Below are 19,974 nucleotides of genomic sequence, written 5' to 3' on the forward strand. Positions count from 1 at the left end.
TTAAATATGGTTCTTTTTCTGCAGTAGGTCTTTCTTGCTGCAGTTGCGTGCGCCATCCACCTCCCATTCACCTCCTAGTCTTCGCAGATTCATCTGCCTCATCAGCCATCAGCCTCTGAGTCATCAGCCATCAGTGTCTGGACTCCATGGGGGGATTTATCCTGCTGCTGCTCAGATGTCCCTCCATGATAAAATATCTTCCTCTGGTGTCCAAGCACCAAAGACTTATGTTAAATCTCAATCAGCACAAATCATCTGCTCATTTGTACACTCATATTCTGTATTAAATAGTATCTTTACTTCATTCTTCTGTCTCTCTTGATTGAAATGGAGGTCCCTTTTCCCGGAGCTTTGATAAATCCAAACTTGCCAACCACCACCAAAAAAATCTAGACTGAAACATAGCACTATGTAAGAGAAAACAAATATGTATTTTTAATATGGCGGTGAACTGTCTCTTTAATGTAAAAACCACTTACACCCAGACATGGTGTAGTCATCAAACACATGTTGCCTTATCATGGACCACAGAGGGTCACTTGGAAGCCAGCTGACATACTGTAATGTCACCTGTGAGTAACTTCAGCAGTCACATAAAGAGGACCCTGCCTTTCTGAGAGAGAAATTCCCATTACGAGGCCCCCCACCCCACCCTAGAGAGTGTATCATTAACCAACATCAGATGACATCACAGGACTACCACCTGCCTTATATTGGAGCTGCAGTCAGCTCATCTCGGGCGCGACTGGTGCATTATAACTAACCGTGACCAAGTGCTGCTTCAGCCAAAAGTCGAGACTTTATACAAAACACACATGCGCGCGTCATGCGTTTTAATCATCTCCTGGAGCATGTTGCGTTGCTCTGCGTGACATTCCTGTCATACCTCCACCCGGTCGTGGTGCTCCCACGGAGGTGGGCGGTTGTTTGGTCAGGGAAGTTCCCTTTTTCTGATGCGTAAAAGTACTGTACCTTTTCTGGTGCGTAAAAGTGTATTTTTATTATGAAATCTGCACCATGTCAGAGTTTTGCCCCAGACACCATTTCCTCTGTTTCTGTCTGATCTGGCAGATTTTGGCCACTAACATGCGCATGAACACATTTCTTTTATGCAAAAGTAACCCACGCGTCGGAGCATCGCACGTTTCCTTAGTCTTATGAGTCAGTGATCGTATGTGTTTATTTTGAAACCAAGATTTACTGTATGGATTTACAGCAGGAAACAGCCCAAACTGAAACTGTAAAGAGGATCCTCTCAGTTTGAAAACTTCTTCTTCGGTGATGACAAGTGAAACTCTTACTCACTTTGTTATGGGACCCATGGGAGCCTCTGAATGACACCTGGAGGTCCCTTTTACTTTGCAGGGAGCAGCCGAGCAGCAGTGTGGATGCTGCATGCGAGAGAGGAGGTGCGGCAAATCCACATTAGGAGGACGAGGAGAGCGCTGTTGTTCCGTCGAATCAGTGAGTCGGTCTGAGCACAGGCAGCCAGTCACTCAGTCAGTCAGTGCGCATTGTTGAAAACGGGGAGCGTCGGGCTGCATTCCGCAGACTTTCGCCGTCCCATCACTCAGAAAACTTGTCAGCAAAAAAAGTTTTGGGATTGTTTTGAGTTTATGAGAGAAGCAAAGCGAGGGGTAAGAAGGTGAAACAGCGAGGGGATGGAGAAGCACAAAGGTAAGAAGAGGGTTCTTGTTTTAAACTTTGTGTCAATAACATGAGCGTCTGCGAGTGTCTCCATGTCATCGCTGACAATGCATCTTTATGAAACTGACTGCTTAACAGCTCATTTACAACAGTATTTGATCACATATGTTTAAAAACGACACCAGAATGTCACATTTTAGATGCATTAAAGTAATTCCCATGTTGCCAGACCGGTTAGGAAAACAATGACAATGATGATTTGTTTTCAAGTTTGGGATACAACCAAGGGTGTAGGTTTGGTTTCAACATTTGGGGGGGGCATGTGTTTGGGCGGGTGGTTAAACACTTAATTTCCTGCATTGTGGTGAATTTATACACCAATTTGTGCATTAATTTTCTGCTAAATTTGTGGTGCAAATGTTAAAACAAAAGTCCTTAACAAAAGTATTTCTCTAAGGGTGGGGTGGGGACCAGTACAAAACATTGAGGGGGGTGTGTCCCCATACATATACACCTATAGATACCGGCGTGAACACAGAAAGGCATCTACATCTTCTGATGAGTTTGCTATAGTTGCAGTTGGACTGTGCTGTAAGGACACATTGGTATCAGTCCCCTGCCACTAGTACTAATGATTAAAGTTCTTACTCTAGAGGTGGACTACAGGTAGCCTTCCTAAAAAGACAGCCCGTCTCGTCAAACTTATGAGCTGACGTTGGGCAGCAAGTCCTCAGACGCAGAGTTGAATGCACCCAGTGTCGCCAAGAATATGAAGATGTGTGGTTTATCCCCATCCGCCTCGCCATCCAAGTGGGCTCTATAAAGTAGTTTACACTGTGGCCACTGATGAATTCCAATAGCAGCAACATTGTTCTCACGGCATTCCTCGAATTCCTGTGGTTATTTGTCCATGAGGGATGAGCAAGGCCGTTTAATACTTCCTGATGGACACAAGCAAAGAGTTTGAGAGTAGCCAGTAGAGTGAGTGGGCCATCACCTTGCTGTCGGATCATCTAAAGACAACAAGCACACTTAGAGGGGGAGGTTAGTCATCCTTGGCTCAGCACTTGACAGTGTGGACCATCGGTACACTGTGAGTCCACCCTCACCGTCACTGGTCAGGGTGAAGTTGCTTGGTGGACTGCAAACAATGAGCGACTAGTCTAACTGGAATGGGATCACCACAATTTGAATTTTTTTGCTGCAGCATTCTACAGCTGACCAGACAGCCTCGTCTCCCACACGCTCTCAGAGAAAATAACCAGTGTTGCAAGTAGTTCCTTCATGTATCCATTACACATGGAGCTGAAACAATAGCTTGACGAATTGATAAGGTGACTGCAATAATTAATAAATTAATATGAAGGTGTGCATTTTTCCCTGTTTTATATGATTGTAACTTGAATATCTTTGCATGTGCTGACTTGTGATGGACATGCTTCATTTTTCCCTGACATTTTCTACATTAAATCAGTAGCTGACTGAGAAACTAAGACTATTTGATAGTGAAAAGTTGCAGCCCTGATCACATGCAACATCTCAGTATACAGTACATCAATTTTGACAGAGCGTAAGGGAGTGATACATCTTAATGTTGTTTCAGCATTAATGCCATTACACTGATTGTCCACCAGGGGAGCTACATTGTTCACTTTGTGTCTCTGACACTTTTGATTGTTGAGACTTAATTGTAGTGGATTGCCCACACACAGGGGCGGATTATCAGACAGTGGGTACCTGGGCACAGAAATGCACCTTTCCTACAGAGGAGAGAGACACACAACACTTTATTGTTGTTTATATGTCATTGTTTTGCATCTCTTTGTAGTTGCAATGCATCTTTTTGTGGTTTTGCATCTCCTTGTGGTCATTTGGAGTCTCTTCCTGCTCACTATGTGTTAATTTGAGTAATACTTTACAGGTCCAGGGGGGCCCTCTTAGATAGGACTATCAAGAAAATGTTCTACTCTGCTTTTATAGAGTCCATTCTTTCTTTTAACATTGTCTTTTGGTTTGGTATTCTTAGCCTTAAAAACAAGAACAAGTTGGACGAAGTGGTTAAGTTGTGCTGTAAGATCGCTGGTGGTGTTGCTTTTAATAACCTCCAGCATCTGTATGAAGAGACGGTCACGTCTTCAGCTTGGTTTCAGTGTCTCAGACTCTCAACACCCCCTCCATGTTGAGTTTCAGATGCTGTCATCAGGGCAGAGGTTTTGCCTCGCTAAATGTAGCACTAAGTGTTACAGATCATCCTTTGTACCGTCTGTTGCTTATGTTAACCAGCAGTGACTCTTAATGCTCATGATTTACCCCTGACAGTGTGTGAGATACTGGATACTGTGTGTTATGTTGTACTCATGATGTCTGTCTGTATCTTAAATTGCCCCAAAGTTTACCTTACCTTACCTTACCTTACACTTTGGACCCCTAGGCCTGTGCCTGGTAGGTCACAGGCCTAGGGTGAGCATTGCAGCATAAATTAATTAATTCTGAGCCAAAGACATGTTGCAGGGTGTGTCAAAATTAGGATGTAATTCATAAGAGAATGTTCGAGCTGAAGGCAGGGGGGGTGAGGCAGGTCAATCATCCTACACCTGGTTGTTACACAGTGCAGAGAATGAGTGTGTGTGGCTGAAACAAGGACTGGAGTTCACTCTTTTGGCAGCCGTATGCAGCAGCACCAGGACACTGAATCAGATACTAACAGCCACAGGCAGCCAGCGGAGGAGGTAGAGTAAAGGAAACCTGGGAAAATTCAGGGAGGCCAATGACAAGGCGAGGCATTGTTTAGCATTCTGGATATGCTCCGTTTTTTTTTTTTCTCTCTCAAATCTGACTCATGCAGGTTTCATTCCAGAGGAGCGACTTTCAGCAGCTTACCGATTCTCATACCTTAAGCCTGAGATGGGGATCAAATTAGTGAAACCACCTGGAACTGTGTTTGGTATGAAAGACCTTTGGGCTGTGATGGGACATGTTTGAGACTTGAGGTTACAGTAGAGGATAGGGCTGTGTAATGGCAAGAATTTAGTGATATGATACTTATCAGGATACAGGGGGTTTGATTCAATATATCGCCATTTATTGCAACACTGTTAGTTAAGTTTAGTAGGTCCAGTGTAGGATTCAGGGGCATCTACTGGCAGAAAAGGTGTATAAAATTCCTAACTGTGTTTTCATTAGCGTATAATCACCTAAATATAAGAATCATTGTGTTTTCATTACCTCAGAATGAGCTGTTTATATCTACATACAGAGTGGATTCTCTTCCAAGGAGTTCACCATGTTGTTTCTACAGTAGCTACTACCATAGTTTCCTACATGCTTGGCACACAGAAGTTTCAGTTCTGTAACCTCACTGCTAGATGCCGCTGAATCCTACAGACTGCACTTTTAAAAATGTAATTTCCCTAAATATTTCCATAAAGGGAATGGAAGTGTTTGTTTATTTTTGCAAGATCCTCTCCAGTATTTGTTATCTCCTTTTCCCTGTCAATCACTGCCTTCCACCTCGTGCCCTTGCTTGTTTTGCTTTCTGTGTTATTAAGGATCCCACCAGTTTCTTGGTAAAGTGTGTCTCTGTTGAATTGGCCGTGCTCGCCTCACACTCTTTGTGGCTGGGTTTCACCCAGAAAAGCAGTGATGGGGTCGGAGATGACGGCTCCTTTTCTTGCCCCCAGCGTCGGTCGTGCTCTCCAACAATAAGCTGATTCTGTGATCGCTGCCAAAATAAAATGGAAGAGGGATGGAGGCAGACTGACTGATGGTGGGGGACAGATGTATTGATGGACATTTCTGAAGGGGATTATTAGCTTGACACACAAGCAGCTACAAAAAAGTGACTTTGGGAAAAGTAAAATATATGATCTTTTTATTTACTTATTCTTTTACAATAAAATGGTTTGCTATAATATTCTGTAAAGTGCCCTGTAGTCATTTGTCTATGGGACTATTGATCGGTTAAGGCAGGAAGGTTTGGACCAGATTCAGACAGACTTTAGCATTAACAAATAAAAGTTGAATCAGGAGAGACGGATAAATGAAGTAAAAATAATGTTTCAAACAGGAGTGTAGAGATTAACAGATGAAGTCATGAACAGATGAAGTCATACTAACCCTAGCCAACTACTGGCCTGGCATGTATACTACAGCGTTTTAGGTCATTTTTTGTGGCGGGCGATTGTTATCAAAATGTTGTCGTCTGAACACGGATCTTTTTTCAAAACGAAAATGAGAAACGATTCCGTTTTCAGCGGATAATTTTCGTGTAAACATGGCCTAAGATTTTTTGGCACTTGGACACCAGAGTCTGTGATCAAGGGACATCTGGGTGGTGGCAAGATAAATCCCCTCATGGAGAATATGCACTTGTGGAGATGGTGGTGGCTGATGAGGCAGTTGAGGCTGATGAATCCAAGAAGACTAGGTGATTACGAGGAGGTGGAGGGCGCTGCAGCATGAAAGAACTACAGCATAGAAAGAACCATATTTAAAATGAGGAGCAGCAAGACGATAGGCTAACAGATAAGGTGTGTCGCTGTGCTTTTGGTTGATTGTGAATCGGCTGATGACTCAATGGACAGCACCAAATGACAGCTAGAGATAGAGAGTAAGCATGCATCCAAGGAGTCTTCCTGACTGAACTTTTGCAAGAGCTTCATTTCAACCATCAGCAGCACCATTATTTACCCATAAAATGTTTGTGTGCACTGTCTTATTTGATGTAGTATCAAAACCCACTTGTTTCTGAGAGGTTACTTCACATTCATAAACACGTGTATCCCAGTGCTGGCAGTGCTTCCAGAGCTTGTGTTTAATAGCCTACTACAGGCTGTAAACTGCAGGGATCATGTCAGTCGAATAAATCGTGCAGCTCGGGTAATATCAGTTAAAAAAATTAGAGTTTCAAAGGTGCTTTTCAGTGGAGCGTGACAATGTGACAGAGTCAGCAGATTTAGTAGGTTTGACCTCCCATAAGCTCAGCGGAGGCAAGCTAAAATGTAGGCCATCAGGGCTGGCATGGGGTCTCCTGGTTCACTTATGAGTGTGTGTGTGTGTGTGTCATGGGCTGCTCTTGCCAACGGGGAGTAAGTGGAGTGCGGGTAATTCAGGAAGCTGAACTGGGCTATAAAAATGATGAAAAGAAAGACGGTCTTCCTGATCTTTGGCAGCTCAGCGCTCCATGTGAGTTTGGCCCTTTTCGCCCTCTGGGTCTCGCTCCTGTTCGTTTACAACACATCAAACGTGGCTTTGTTTATTGGATACAGGAGCTCTGGATCAGACCTGTATTGTGTTTTTTTTTCTCACCTGGTACTCCTTTGAAGGAAACAGTGGAACAGGAGCTTACTCTCTTGTAATCACACACACATGCACACTCACTAGATGTTACTCTCCCTGCAGCCACCTATCTGTGGGATAATAACTAAGCAGAGGAGCTTTTATGTGGGTGACTCTGAGGCAGCATTGCTAGTTAGTTTTTATTTGTCAGCAGCTGCTTCTAGTCTGTCGCTGTCTTTCTCATCAGGCCAAAACTGTGGAGCCTTGTAAAGCTTCACTTTTACTCCATTATCAATCTGTTTATCACTGTATATGCTAATAGGAAACACACACACACAGTGGTATATATATGCATAAAGACACCCACACACCTCAAAATATCTGGAGGACAATGCTTTTGACTGTCAGTGGGGTCCTGTGGAGCGAGAGAAGGTACAGTCAGGGGAGAGGGAGATTGAAGGAGGGATTAAGAGGAGGAGGGGGAACCACATTGAGCCTCTTATGCATCATGCATGGCCCAGGGCTGGCAGATTTTTCATCTCTGTGTGTGTTTGTGGGAAAAACAAATGGGGGAGAGAAAGAGTTATGGTGCTGTGTGTTGTTTGAACAAATAGTGTAGAGTCACAATATTACTGTTGTTTCCTGGCAAAGCAGACATTGGGTTTTCTGCATGTTGTACTTCTCTGCACAAATCAGTTAATGCTGTTTGGATATTAGCTTGTTTTCAATGTAAAAGTATACTTAAAGGGACAGGTCAACACCAAATCAAAAATGCATTAAATGCTTACCTGTAGTTCTATTTATCAATCTAGATGGTGCGAGTTGCTGAACGTTTGGAGATATCGGCCGCCACATCTGCCTTCTCTTAAATGTAATGGAACTAAATGGCACTCAGCTTGTGGTGCTCAAAGCGCCAAAAAACAAAGTTAAATACGTCAACAGCAATGTCTCTTTCTAGAAATCACGATCTGGTTACTCAAGATAATCCACAGAACTTGCTGTGAGCAGATTCATTCAGGAACTATTTTCTTTCTACCGAACTACACCCACAAACCGAATCACTATGCAGAAGGAAGTGTGCATCTACTGCTAGCTCACCTAGCACCACTGAGCTAGCTAACACTACTGCTCACTCAAGGAGGACGACATTAATGTTTACATCTTGCACTGTCACGACCAGTAGCCCCTTGCGTACGTGAGTAGATGCACTCTTCCTTTTTTGTGGTGATACAGTTTGCAGGTGTAGTTCGGCAGACATCTCTGTGGCCTATATCTCCAACACTCGACAACTTACACCAAAACAATCTAGATTGATAAATACAGTCAATTTGGGAGGTGAACTGTCCCTTTAAACCTGCATTAATTGATTTCTTAGCCACTTGAGAGCAGTGCAATAAGCTGTAAACACAACACTGACACACATAACAACCATCATCACCTAACAGAGTTGATATAGCTAGTGTGTTAGCAAATAGTTGCTTGCTTGGCAAATGCAATTCCAATATTCACTCTCTATTTAGTCCTGTTTTGGTTTCAACCCAACTCCAAAGGGAAATACCTGCCTTTTAAAGGAGCTGTGGGCAACGTTGAAAGCCTGGGCTTGGATTGAATGCATGCAGCTCTCAACATGGAGGTTGCTGATCCCGTGGCTAGCAGCTAAAGGAGCTAACCGTAGGCTAGGACAACACGTCAGCGATGACCACCATATGAGCACAGTGCATCAGTGGAAATTAGCTAGCCACTGAGATACATACACAGGGACTTAAATGCTTTAACATGCATGTGCTGCAGACCGGCTACCACAACAACGAACAGAGAAGCTCGGATTACAACACACACAGGGAATGAAGCGTGACTTCATTCTCTGCTCAGGACGCCATTACTCCACCATATCTTTATGTAGCAAATAGTTGTTTGCTGCTATGTTAATGATCTGAATGTTGTACAGAGCTCCTTTAAGCTGCTAAATGCTCCACTGTGTTCGCTGGCAAGTTGCTAACTTTGTCCGTCTGCCATTTGGCGCTGAACAGGTAGTGTTCAGTGGGATTATCTGAGCTCTTAACAGCTGTTTGGCGTTGAGAACAGCAAAACTTATCTAAAACAGAAAAGTTGCTGGCTGTAAAACCAAACCTAAAAAAAGAGGCTAAAATGGTCCATAGTGTTGAGGTCGAGGGTTTGTCACCACTTTAGTTTTACTCATAGTCTTTGGATCCATTGTTTAGGAGCCATAGTGAAAATAATTTAGGTCAGAAAGTGAAAACAAAACCAACCTAATGAGTGTGTTTTCAATCATTTATTTGTGGAGCTGTCTAACAACAATACGTCTACTCTATTGTGTAGCCATGTCCCATTTGATCCATTGTTACTATCAAAATATTAGAGCAGTTTTAACAGATGATACTTTCAACTTTCACTTTCCATTTATGTCACCATTTTATATCATTTAAGAGAAGCTGTTGGCTTTTGTCCCAAAGCTGTTGTCTTAAAAATTATTCTTTCAGTATTATTAACATTCTGACTGTCTTACAGCTTGCTTCATTTGTCTAAATAATAACATAATATTTAATTTGTCATTAAACTGAGCCAGCTGTGGCTCTTCCTCCTAAGTTTCTAAGAACTAGTTAAAGAATGTTAAACTATGTAATTTGTTCAAATCTGAAATATTATTATCAGTACAAATGGCTGATTTCTGGCGTTATCCTTCACTCTGCTCCTTTTCTCACTTCCCACATCTTTCACTTTGCTCTTTACACACTCTCTCACACACAAACTTCATGTCATCAGCTAAACCGGAATGTTGAACCTTCAGCTCAAGCCCTCGTCTGCAGAGACTACAGTAACATGCCCTGCATCCTAATCAAGCCGAAGTTGCCCAAGTGCAGCAGGGCCCCCTTGCTATAAAAAAACATAAAGATTTACTTGGATTTTTAGAGCCCATTAGCATGTTTCAGCTATAAAAACTGCCTGATTTCTCAGAGGGCTGAGCTGTAAGCCTCGATATCACTGAGACAGCACAGATCTAAGGAAAGAAAAGGGTGTTGGGGAAGATAAAGCGTGAGAAGAATAAAGGCGAGATTCAATAGTTGGGGCAGAGGGAAGATGAAAGAGGAGAAACTTGAGAAAGAAAGTGGAGCTACGCTTTTTAAGTGGCTCCTTTACAGCTGGAGAATTTGTAACTTTATAAAAGTTAACACTGCAAACTGTGTCACATTTTTTCCCACAGTGTAAAAATCACTTCCTGTCGTGAGTATAGTATGACCTCCTTTCTGACCTTGCGTCACAACAACGCTGATACAGATTTTATTTTTGAACAAACATGCCAAAATTGTTTCCATGATTTGTATATTAGAGGAAAAGCAGCCATTACTGATCATTAACTGCAACTTCTGAACCTGTTTTGCCTCCCTGTTACTAGATAGAAGCAAAACACGCAGTCATTAAGTGAAACCATGCTGTATATTACTCAGGTTTTCACTCACAGAAGACACAAAAGTCCAACTAAAGCTCAGCAAAACAATAATGAAGTCTATATATCTTCAAGACTAAAATAGCAAGTCCAACTGCTTCATTTCCACTGAGTGGTTCAGCTCGACTCACTTTTGTTACGTTTAATTTTCCACTCTAGTTAGTACCCATCAGTGTAGGTGGGGTTCTCATCTGACCGCCATGATGCCGTGTGAAACTGCCATCATTTCGTCTTCCAAGCGACACTCACAGAATCCCTTAATTGGCAACCAAACAAAGGAACGTCTGAACACTTGCTGGCGAAAGTGAAAGTAAAAGCCAACCCCAGATTCACTCTCATTTGGCGTTTTGCTTGATATATTTGTCTTGTGTGGCGCTAGTGACGAATCTCTCTGAATAATCTGTGGCGTGCAGTGTTTTAGGGCGGTGGTTTCAGACTATACGCTTCATTAGATCCAGACCAGGGGGAAAATATGTTGTTGCTTTTTAGTTCTGGTTCGGTTTCTGTTTATACTGACTTATTGCAAACGAACCAAGAGGAGTAAGCATGAAGTTCTGTCAAATGACAGGTCACTTGTTGATTGCCAGTTTTGGCGTTTGTCATCCTGCATCATCAGTAGCCATGTGGGGAAATCAGACTGACTGACAGAAGTTTATGCAGCAACATTTTAATGCTTCTCAAGTGTTGTGTTACTGTAAGCATTGTCAGTAGGCTATTAGTAGACTGCAAATGCATGTGATGAATGATGACTAATATAGGGGTGTCGGTGGCTTACTGGTCAGAGCAGGCATGTACAGAGGCTCCATCCTCGCTGCAGAGGCCCAGGTTTGTCTCGTCCTTTGCTGCGTGTCATTCCCTCTCTGTCTCCTCCTTCACACACTTAACTATCCCATCCATTTGGGGCAAAAAAGCCTGAAAAAATAATTACTATCAGGTACTATCCACAGCTTTGCCAATGGAAAACCAAAAAAGAGCAAGTTGAGTTGAGCAGGGCTGTGTTGTACCGTGCAGGGAGGAATACCAGGCCGGGAGCCAGGTCCAGCCGTCATGATGTATTCTGCAACTTTTTTTTCATTATTATTTCCTGTTAGCCTAGACCTTGCGCCATCACAAGTACATAACGAGCACCCCCCCCCCCCCGTGATCTCAGGGGGCCCAGAACCTCTGTGTTTTGGGACAGCAAGGAGAGCAAGGAGTATCCTGAAACAAAGGGGAAAGTAGGCTGACTATTCCTAGATACCTTTCATGTACTGTATGAGTACAAATCTATGATAAAAGAGAGAATGAAAAGGAAAAGTGACAAAGACAGGGCAAAATAGAGGCTCCTCTTTGAGTCAAGGGAATAACAGGCAGAGTTCATCACAGTATTGCGTGTGGCAAGGAGTCCAAAATGCCACCTTATTTGCTGTGAGTGTGTCTCGCAACTAGAATTCAAACTGACAATGTTGCATGGGAATAACTGACACTTTTTGGCTGGCAGAAATTCAGATAATATGTAATATATGACTGTAAATACAAGACAAATCATCTTCCTATGGACATTCAGGGGTCATGGTGAGAGAAATTAGTTTTAAGGAAGTAAGCCTAACAGTGCTGAAGAAATGAAACAACTTTAGCCAAGTATGTGATGCTAGTAGCCAATAGATTGATTGTTACCAGGTAAACAAGGAAGATTTTACCCGGCATTGTGGCTGAAACTTTTGAAAACATTAACCCAAGGTGAAATGAAATGCTGTTTCCTGCTTTTTATGGGAGCAAAGTCTACGTGCTGTTTGCTCTAGATAAACCTGTGATAACATCTGCTAGCTCTCATTAGGGGTGACCATTTTTCTTTAAATTGGCATTCACCAACATATCAAAACCACATTTGTGTTACGCTTTGATAAAGCGTCTTATGTGCTTTTATCCGTAATGTTTAATGCACCATCTCGCTTCTAGCTTCAACACATTCTTTCACTTTTCACTTCTCTCTTGTGTCACTTTGTCCACTCCTTTTCAAAGTTCCTCCAGTGCTGCTATCAGACACAGGCAGCCCCTTCTCTGAAGTCATCAAGTTGACACCCGCTTTTTTTATGCGGGTTTCTACGGCAATAACACCAAAACACAGCTTGGATTAATCCAGCCACGTCCAACACAGTCCCTGCCCCACAGCTGAACCCAGCATGCAGCCGGGAGACGGGCCGGTGGCTGCCAATAGCGATCAAACACCAATCACATCACTGTTTCATCCTGTATCCGGGGCCTTTGCCATCAGCCAGTTATCTGCCAGTCTCGCCAGAGTCAGGCCAGGCTGGAACAAACCAATCATACGTGGCTTCTTCCTCCAGTTGTGTGCATTGAAACTGACCCAAAAGTTCACTGTCATTCAGGGGTTTTTCCTCTGGAAGTTTGGGGTGTTAAAAGTCAAGTGATAAGAAGTCTGCTCGGCTTCTGTCAGTTTCTTTCCTGCCTACTGAAGTAGAAACAGCTTGAATCTGTTGGAGTTTGAAGCCAAAGTTTTACTGCTGAGTTTGGTTCCAATTCTCCTTCTCTCAACCACTTCCCCTTTAGGTGAAGTTGCACCTCTGTTATTGTCAGTCACAAGGTGACTCTTGATAGTCTCAGTGCTGCATACTAAGCTATTTGAGGTGACTTTGGTGTGCGACATCTATTGGGTTCTTTAAAATGGAATTATGTAAGTGCCTTTCCTTATTCATAAGAATTAGTTTCTTTTATGTATTTTTTCAGGGCATGAATTTTAATGACAAACTGTTTAATTCAACCTTTAACTGAATCTACTTAGACTTAAAAATTGGCAAACGTCAAATACAGTTCACCAACTCAGTACTTACTGATATTTCTAACTTACAACACCTTGAAAAATGTTCAAATTTGATACAGTTTTCAATACCACAGGGAAAAATCAACACTGAGGACATTTAAAACTTGTATCAAAAGATAAATATAACAAAGCTATAACATGTTCATAACAGGTTAACTAATGAAATCTACTCTCGCTCTTGTTAAACATACATTTTTACCAATAGTTGACAGTAGTGGACAGTAACATAAGTACATGTACTCAAGTTCTGTACTGAAGTACAATTTTTACATGCTTGTACTTTACTTGAGCTGCTCTATACCTCTACTCCACTACATCTCAAAGGGAAATGTACTTTTCTTACCACTTCATTCATCTGACAGCTTGACTCACTTTGATTCTACGAACAAAACATATGATCAACTTATTAAATGTAATGTATTGTTATAGATTAAGGGCCCACATCCCTGGGAGAGTCCCTGAAGTTCCCCCCAAATATATATTCTTTAATCTTGTAGCACTAGTGTTGGGCAATACATGTTATGACAGCTTGATTTTGGACCCAAAAGCAAGCACAACCTGGACACAGAGAGAGGTTTAGGACAGTTTATCACGAAATGGCCAAAGACTTGGCAGAGGAGGGTGAGGTAGGTTCCGAGCGTGGCAGGCAGAGAAACTGATGGCTGAACAGTGTGATTGGGTAGCAGGAGACGGAGACGAAGCGGGTCATGGCAGGTTTTCTGGTGGTGCAGAGCGAGCAAAAAATTCACAGAACGTAGGCCTTGATGTCTGTATCACATGGGAGATTGAGCGATCTGGAAGGGTCTGGAACTCTGAGCCGGGGTTTTATACTGTGGTGGCTTGATTGGTTGATGAGGTGCTGGTCAGTAGGGACCTGATGCTCAGCAGCTGCAGATGATCAGGTGGATTGGCAGGAGGAGGGGACCAACTGTCCACACCCAGCAACACACAGGGACAGAATGACACAAACAGGAAACACAAGGAAAGGGAGACTCTAACACTCTAACAATACATCGATATTATACAGATATCGTGATATGAGAGTAGATATTGTCTTAGATTTTGGATACTGTAATATCATAGTTGTTGTCTTTTTTTCTGCATTACAGTAAAATGATGTACTGTAAAACTTCCAATAGTAGCCTGGGCTATTATTTCTTTATATCGCTGAAATCAGCAGGCCTATATTTTAATTTCTTTCACACAAAACTGTTGCTCAGCAAAGAACAGGAAATACAATCAAGATGTTTATTTAAACCAGTATGAATAATACTACAGCATCGCCGCAATATTGATATGATATTTGATTTTTTTCCATATTGCTCAGCGCTATTTACCAAACAATAACTTCTTCAAAAGCTAAAAAAAAAAATATATTTTTTGGAACCTTGACGTTTCCATAACTAAACACACTGTAAGAGGCCATTTTGCGTAGTGAGTACTTTTACTTTTGGCATTTTAAGTACACATTGCTGACAATACTTCAGTACTTTTACTCAAGTAGAATTCTGAATGTAGGACTTTTGACTGTGGTATTGTTACTTATATTTAAGTGTAAAGGATCTTGGGCCAGTTGCACAAAGCACCTTAAGATTGCTCCTTAAGTATGACACTTAAGGTTTAGTTTTGCCTAAACTGAGGAAATGACTCAAGGGTGTTGCACGGAATCTCTTAAAACGTTTCCTTAGTCCTTCACCACTGCCTGTTAATAATACGTGTATTTGTTGTAGTTGTGAATGTCCTTTGCACACTGTTTGTTGAACTAGCAGTAAATCTGTGACAGTTTTATGGTAAAACTTGAGCTTGTTGTGTCACACAAAATAACCATGTTTTAGTTCGGGTGAATAGCTCCAACTGTAATAAAATAAAAAAAAAAAAATGCAAATCAAAAGTGCAGTCACAGTGACCTAAATCTGCTGTCTCCTCTGTAAAGGAGAGTGGGGCAGCTGCACAACTGAGGTGCCAAACAGATGAAATCACATTCAAGGAAAGTGCCAGTTAATCTGTATCATGAGTAATGGTGATAGCTGTGTTGTAAACAAGTTTTACGAGTTTAGAAAATGCTTTCTCAAGAAAGAGAAAGATGGTTTTGCAGTTAGCTAAGCCGGTTGTGCCTGATTTAATGCCCCTTCATTACTTAATCATGTTAAACAAGTAAACACTGTGGTTGTTTGTTTGTTGCCAGTGCAAAGTCAGCATTGTTTTCAGATTAATGATGGGTTTTTAACTAGTTTGCATGACGTGCAACTCCGTCTGCATTGGGCAATGAGAAAAACCTTGTAAGAAGGAGTTCGACTTTATCACCAGTGATCAAAGACATAAACATGCTTGAAATCAGCACAAATATTGCATCAGTGAAAAACTGGATATTTCCTGGAGCATGAATTGATATGCAGGGGTTGTTTTGGAAGCAGGACGGATGGAAGGAGATGACGCAAAGATGAGAGGAAACTTGAAAATGGGGCGTTTGCTTTAAGAAATAAGAAAAGAAGATAGAAGTTAGAAGTCAAAAAGAAAAAGAGTAAAGATTTGAGTTTGTTTTTGGTATTTAGACAGACTTGGATGACAGCTTGAGAGTTTTGCAAACATGCTGGTGATGTAAAATTCTCACTGTGATGTCTCAAGTCACCAGCTCAAACATGAAGTGTCATTCCACTCGTTATTGTTCAGTGCAGGTACTCCTTGCTGCTGTGGGAGAGACAACACTTGGAGGGAAAGCTGATTAGATTCTCCCCGCCGTTTCGAGACTTTCGGAATTGTATCAGCAGCCCTATCTAACCCGGAAGCAGTCTGATTGAAATGAGAGGCTGTGCCTGCCTCGTTAATTAAAATGAAACACTGGCACTTGTCTCTGCTAAGATGTGGCCAGTCAGTGCTGATGCAGGACCTCGAGTCTCTCAGAATAAGAAATGCTGCCAGGATCCTGACAAAATCATCTTGTTATACAGAAGATTTGTTCAAATTTTACAAACCAAAGTTCAATTGCCTTGCTTCTTTGAATAAAAAGCCATTAGTCAGAAATGGTTTTGTCCTTGACTTTTTGAATATAGTCTTATTTCTGTCTATTTTATTCCTTAACTGGCAAATTTTAAGGCTCGTTACAGTTTGTTTTGGTTGGAAATAGTCCTCAGAGCCCTCCTTATGAGTCTAAATAATTACCCTTTGATTCTCAACCCAGTCAGCAGAAAAATGTTGCACGTTTCTGCAAACCATGGTTACATTACATTTAACATTTGCACATGGCTATGTAGCTAATACTTGTAGATTAATGTTTCCCAAATGCTGTGGTTAACATGTGGTTACTTAAAGACACAAAATCCACTTGGTTATGGTTCAGAAGAAAAATCTGTTTTTGGCTAAAAATACCCAATTTTGGCAGCGCAATCTCCCACTTGAAACACAGCAATTGGTCGCTACAGGATGTGCAGGATACACAACAATGACTTGTTAAAAAAACAACTGGCTTTGTTGTTTGTTGTTCTTGAACAGTGATCTGCAGCTTGGCAGGCTTCTCGCTCAGATGTCATTAACCTCCAGATGACAAAGTCGTTAAGTCACTTTAGAAGTGCTGTTTGATTTGTATGAAACATACAAATGTGGCATACTTGTGGTTTGCAGAGATGTGCAGTGCCTGTGCAACACTGTCTTCTGGCGACTGGGCTGCGATCCAATAAAGACTTGATATCACATCAATTTTGTTCTGTTTTGATGCATTATTTGCATAAAAATATGTTTTTAGTTCAGTCTCCCTCCTCACAGGACAGACAGGGGGTTAGCAGCTGTGCTTGAGAGCTGTTAGAGATTAAAAAGAAGCTCTATCCTTTGTAGTCCAGATGAACACATTGATAGACATGCATGCAAAAACATTCATAGATTCTGCTGGTTATTTCTGGAGGGCTAATAAAAAACATTTCAGGCAAAGTGAAAGAATGAGCCTTTTTTTTCCCTAGCAACTACAGCCAGGGTCAGACGAGGTAAACAGATGTAGACGAGCACTGATAAAAGACTTCAATAGCTTACAGCTAATATTGCCTGAAACATTTGTTATGTGTTATCTCAGTCGGCAGAAGTAGATGTTGGCATTGTTCATTACTGCAAAACATGAATATGTAACCATAGCACATTTCTAAGTGACGTTGCATATGAGCTGACTTTGACGTCTGGAGGAAAAGGGGATTGTGGGTGGCGTTACACCGAGGCGAGACACCTGTCAAGCTGCAGGCCACTGTTTGAAACCAACGAAAAATGACTTGTGATTTAGCAAGTCGTTGCTGCAAATGTGGGTGTTTTCTAGTGACCTGTCACTGGGTTTCAAGCAAATTTTAGGCACAGAGCAGTTGTTTTTTGCTGAGACATTGCTGCCTTTCCTGCTGGGATAGTGGCACGAAAAACTTGTTTTTGGCTGAGACATTGCTGCCTTTCCTGCTGGGATAGTGGCATGAAAAACTATTGTTTTTTGCCTGAGACGTTGCTGCTTTTCCTGCTGGGATAGTGGCACAAAGAACTGTCATTTTTGGCCGAGACATCACTGCTTTTCCTGCCGGGATAGTGGTACAAAAAGAGTTGTTTTTGGCTGAGACATTGCTGCCTTTCCTGCTGGGATATTGGCATGAAAAGTGATTGTTTTTGCAAAGACATTGTTGCTTTTCCTGCTGGGATAGTATCCCGAAAAATGGTTGTTTTTGGCAGAGACATTACTGCTTTTCCTGCTGGGATAGTGGCTTGAAAAACAGTGGTTTTGGCTTAGACATCGCTGCTTTTCCTTCTGGGATAGTGGCAAGTAAACCTGTTGTTTTCGCCAGACATCGCTGCTTTTCCTTTTAGGATAGTGGATCGAAAAACTGTTGATTTTGGCTGTCATGGCTGTTTTTCCTTCTGGCATGGTGGTATTAAAAGCATTTTTTTAACCAAGACATTGCTGCTTTCCCACTGGGATAATGGCACAATGAGTGGTTGTTGTTTACTGAGACATTGCTGCTTTTCCTGCCAGGAATGTTCCCACCAAACCAGGTATTTGAAGCCAAAACGTGATCTTTTCCTAACCATAACCAAGTGGTTTTTGTGCCTAAACCTTACCACACATTAACCACTGCATTGCTGAAATGTTAAGTTCCAACATATCAGTTACATGATAATGTGTTCTGATGATAATCTGTGGTTTCCTGAAACATACCATGCCAACTTTTTTCGGCTTCTGTTTTAAAATAATTGTGACAAATAACAGTATAATGGTTCCAGTCAAATACAAGTGGTCAGACAACCAGAAAGGTTTTAAGTTATCCCAGTTTAAGGGTTGGCCTTACTTTTTAGTTTCATACTTCCATCTCAACCTAATCAGGCATTACACATACACCTTACTGATCTGCCAACTTATCAGAGCACTATATCAGACACAGTGTAAGTGGATGTCTCAATGGTGTGAGAAATCAAACAAAACATTTTCTTGCAAATAAAGCAAACAAGGAAGTACAACCTCAGGCATGAGGAAGAGAAATTCCTCTAACGTGTGATCTGCATGTTTAAAAACCTCTATCAGCTGTTACTGACTCGCATTGAATGCTGTTAAGTGTTTATTTTATTCCCACCTCAACATTTAATGTGTTTTAACTGCATGACAAAGATGTATTTCTTGAGTTGAAAACACTGCAGCCCTGTAGCTGGCTGATGGTCTCTCAGATTCCTTTTGGCAATTCGACAGAAGTGAATTGTTTATGCTGTGGAGGCTGCGGTCACTCACTGGATGTGCAGTGGGCGTCGGGCCAACCCGTAGCCCACAGAGACGGCCTGCTACAGACCTCCCTGTCCTGTCAGCTGACTCTGTTTCCCAGGGTCCCCCAATCCAAAAGGCCATCAGAGTCAATCTCTGCAAACACACAAGGAGGAGAAGCTGGAAAAATGTTTAGATTCAGACAGAGCAGCCAAACATCAGCAGCTAAACAGCTAGTGGAGCTGTAATAAAAGGTTTAATCATTATAGTAACATTTAACTTTAATTACATCCCCAATGTGTGTTTGTGTCCTAAGTGGCGATGTTTTCCATGGTGCAGATCCTCCTTCCACAGGGCCTCTCAGCAGACATTGACTCAGCTTGAGCAGGAGTCATTAAAAACAAACCAGCTTGCGGTAGCTTTGGGAAAGCCTCTCGTCATCTCCAAAAGGCAAAGCTTACCAGAGTCTGACACCTTATTTTGCAACCCCCCCCCCCCCCCCCCCCCCCCCCAAATTCTGCAGAGGTCCTTTGATGTGTGGGAGTGTAGGAAGGAGGGGAAAGAGGGCATGAGTGTACTCCCCCACAAGGCCCAGTTAGCGATCAGTTTGAGCCGGAAGGAGCCACTAAAACAGACTGCTGACAGTTTTAAAAGAGTTCAAACAGAGAGGAGCAGTTTGCTCTCCTTATCAGAGTTGTGAGATTTGTTAAAGTTCAATTCTTGAGTGGAGTCAGATGTAGTAGTTTTTTTAAGCTGAATTTTTACATTGGTTAATCTAAGTTTTAGTCACAGCGGTTTGGTTGCTGTGGGTGCAAAAACTCCTGTCCTGACTCACTGTTAATGTGTCCTGTGTTTCAGTTCAGGCTACTTGAGGGATTTATTGGTGTTTATGTGTTAAAGGAATAGCTCACCTGTAAAAAAAAAAAAAATTAAAAATACAGATTTTATGGCTATAGTATATATCAGTCTAGATTAAAGTAATGGAACTAGATGGCACTCAGCTTGTAGTGCTCAAAGCCCCCCCAAAATGCATTTGAAAAACTCCCAAGCAATGCA

General features: G+C 42.0%; 1 protein-coding gene across 1 annotated transcript in view; it reads left to right on the forward strand.

Moving 5' to 3' along the window:
- Nucleotides 1-1,015: 1,015 nt before the first annotated feature.
- Nucleotides 1,016-19,974, forward strand: part of afap1l2 (actin filament associated protein 1-like 2) — a 63,699-nt gene continuing 44,740 nt past the window's right edge. The window contains exon 1 of the mRNA XM_049563003.1: nucleotides 1,016-1,677. Within this exon, the coding sequence (XP_049418960.1) occupies nucleotides 1,662-1,677 (16 nt within the window). The 5' untranslated portion in view covers nucleotides 1,016-1,661. The remainder of the gene's footprint in view (nucleotides 1,678-19,974) is intronic.

Source organism: Epinephelus fuscoguttatus, linkage group LG20, assembly GCF_011397635.1.
Source record: "Epinephelus fuscoguttatus linkage group LG20, E.fuscoguttatus.final_Chr_v1".
Taxonomy (NCBI): Eukaryota; Metazoa; Chordata; class Actinopteri; order Perciformes; family Serranidae; genus Epinephelus; species Epinephelus fuscoguttatus.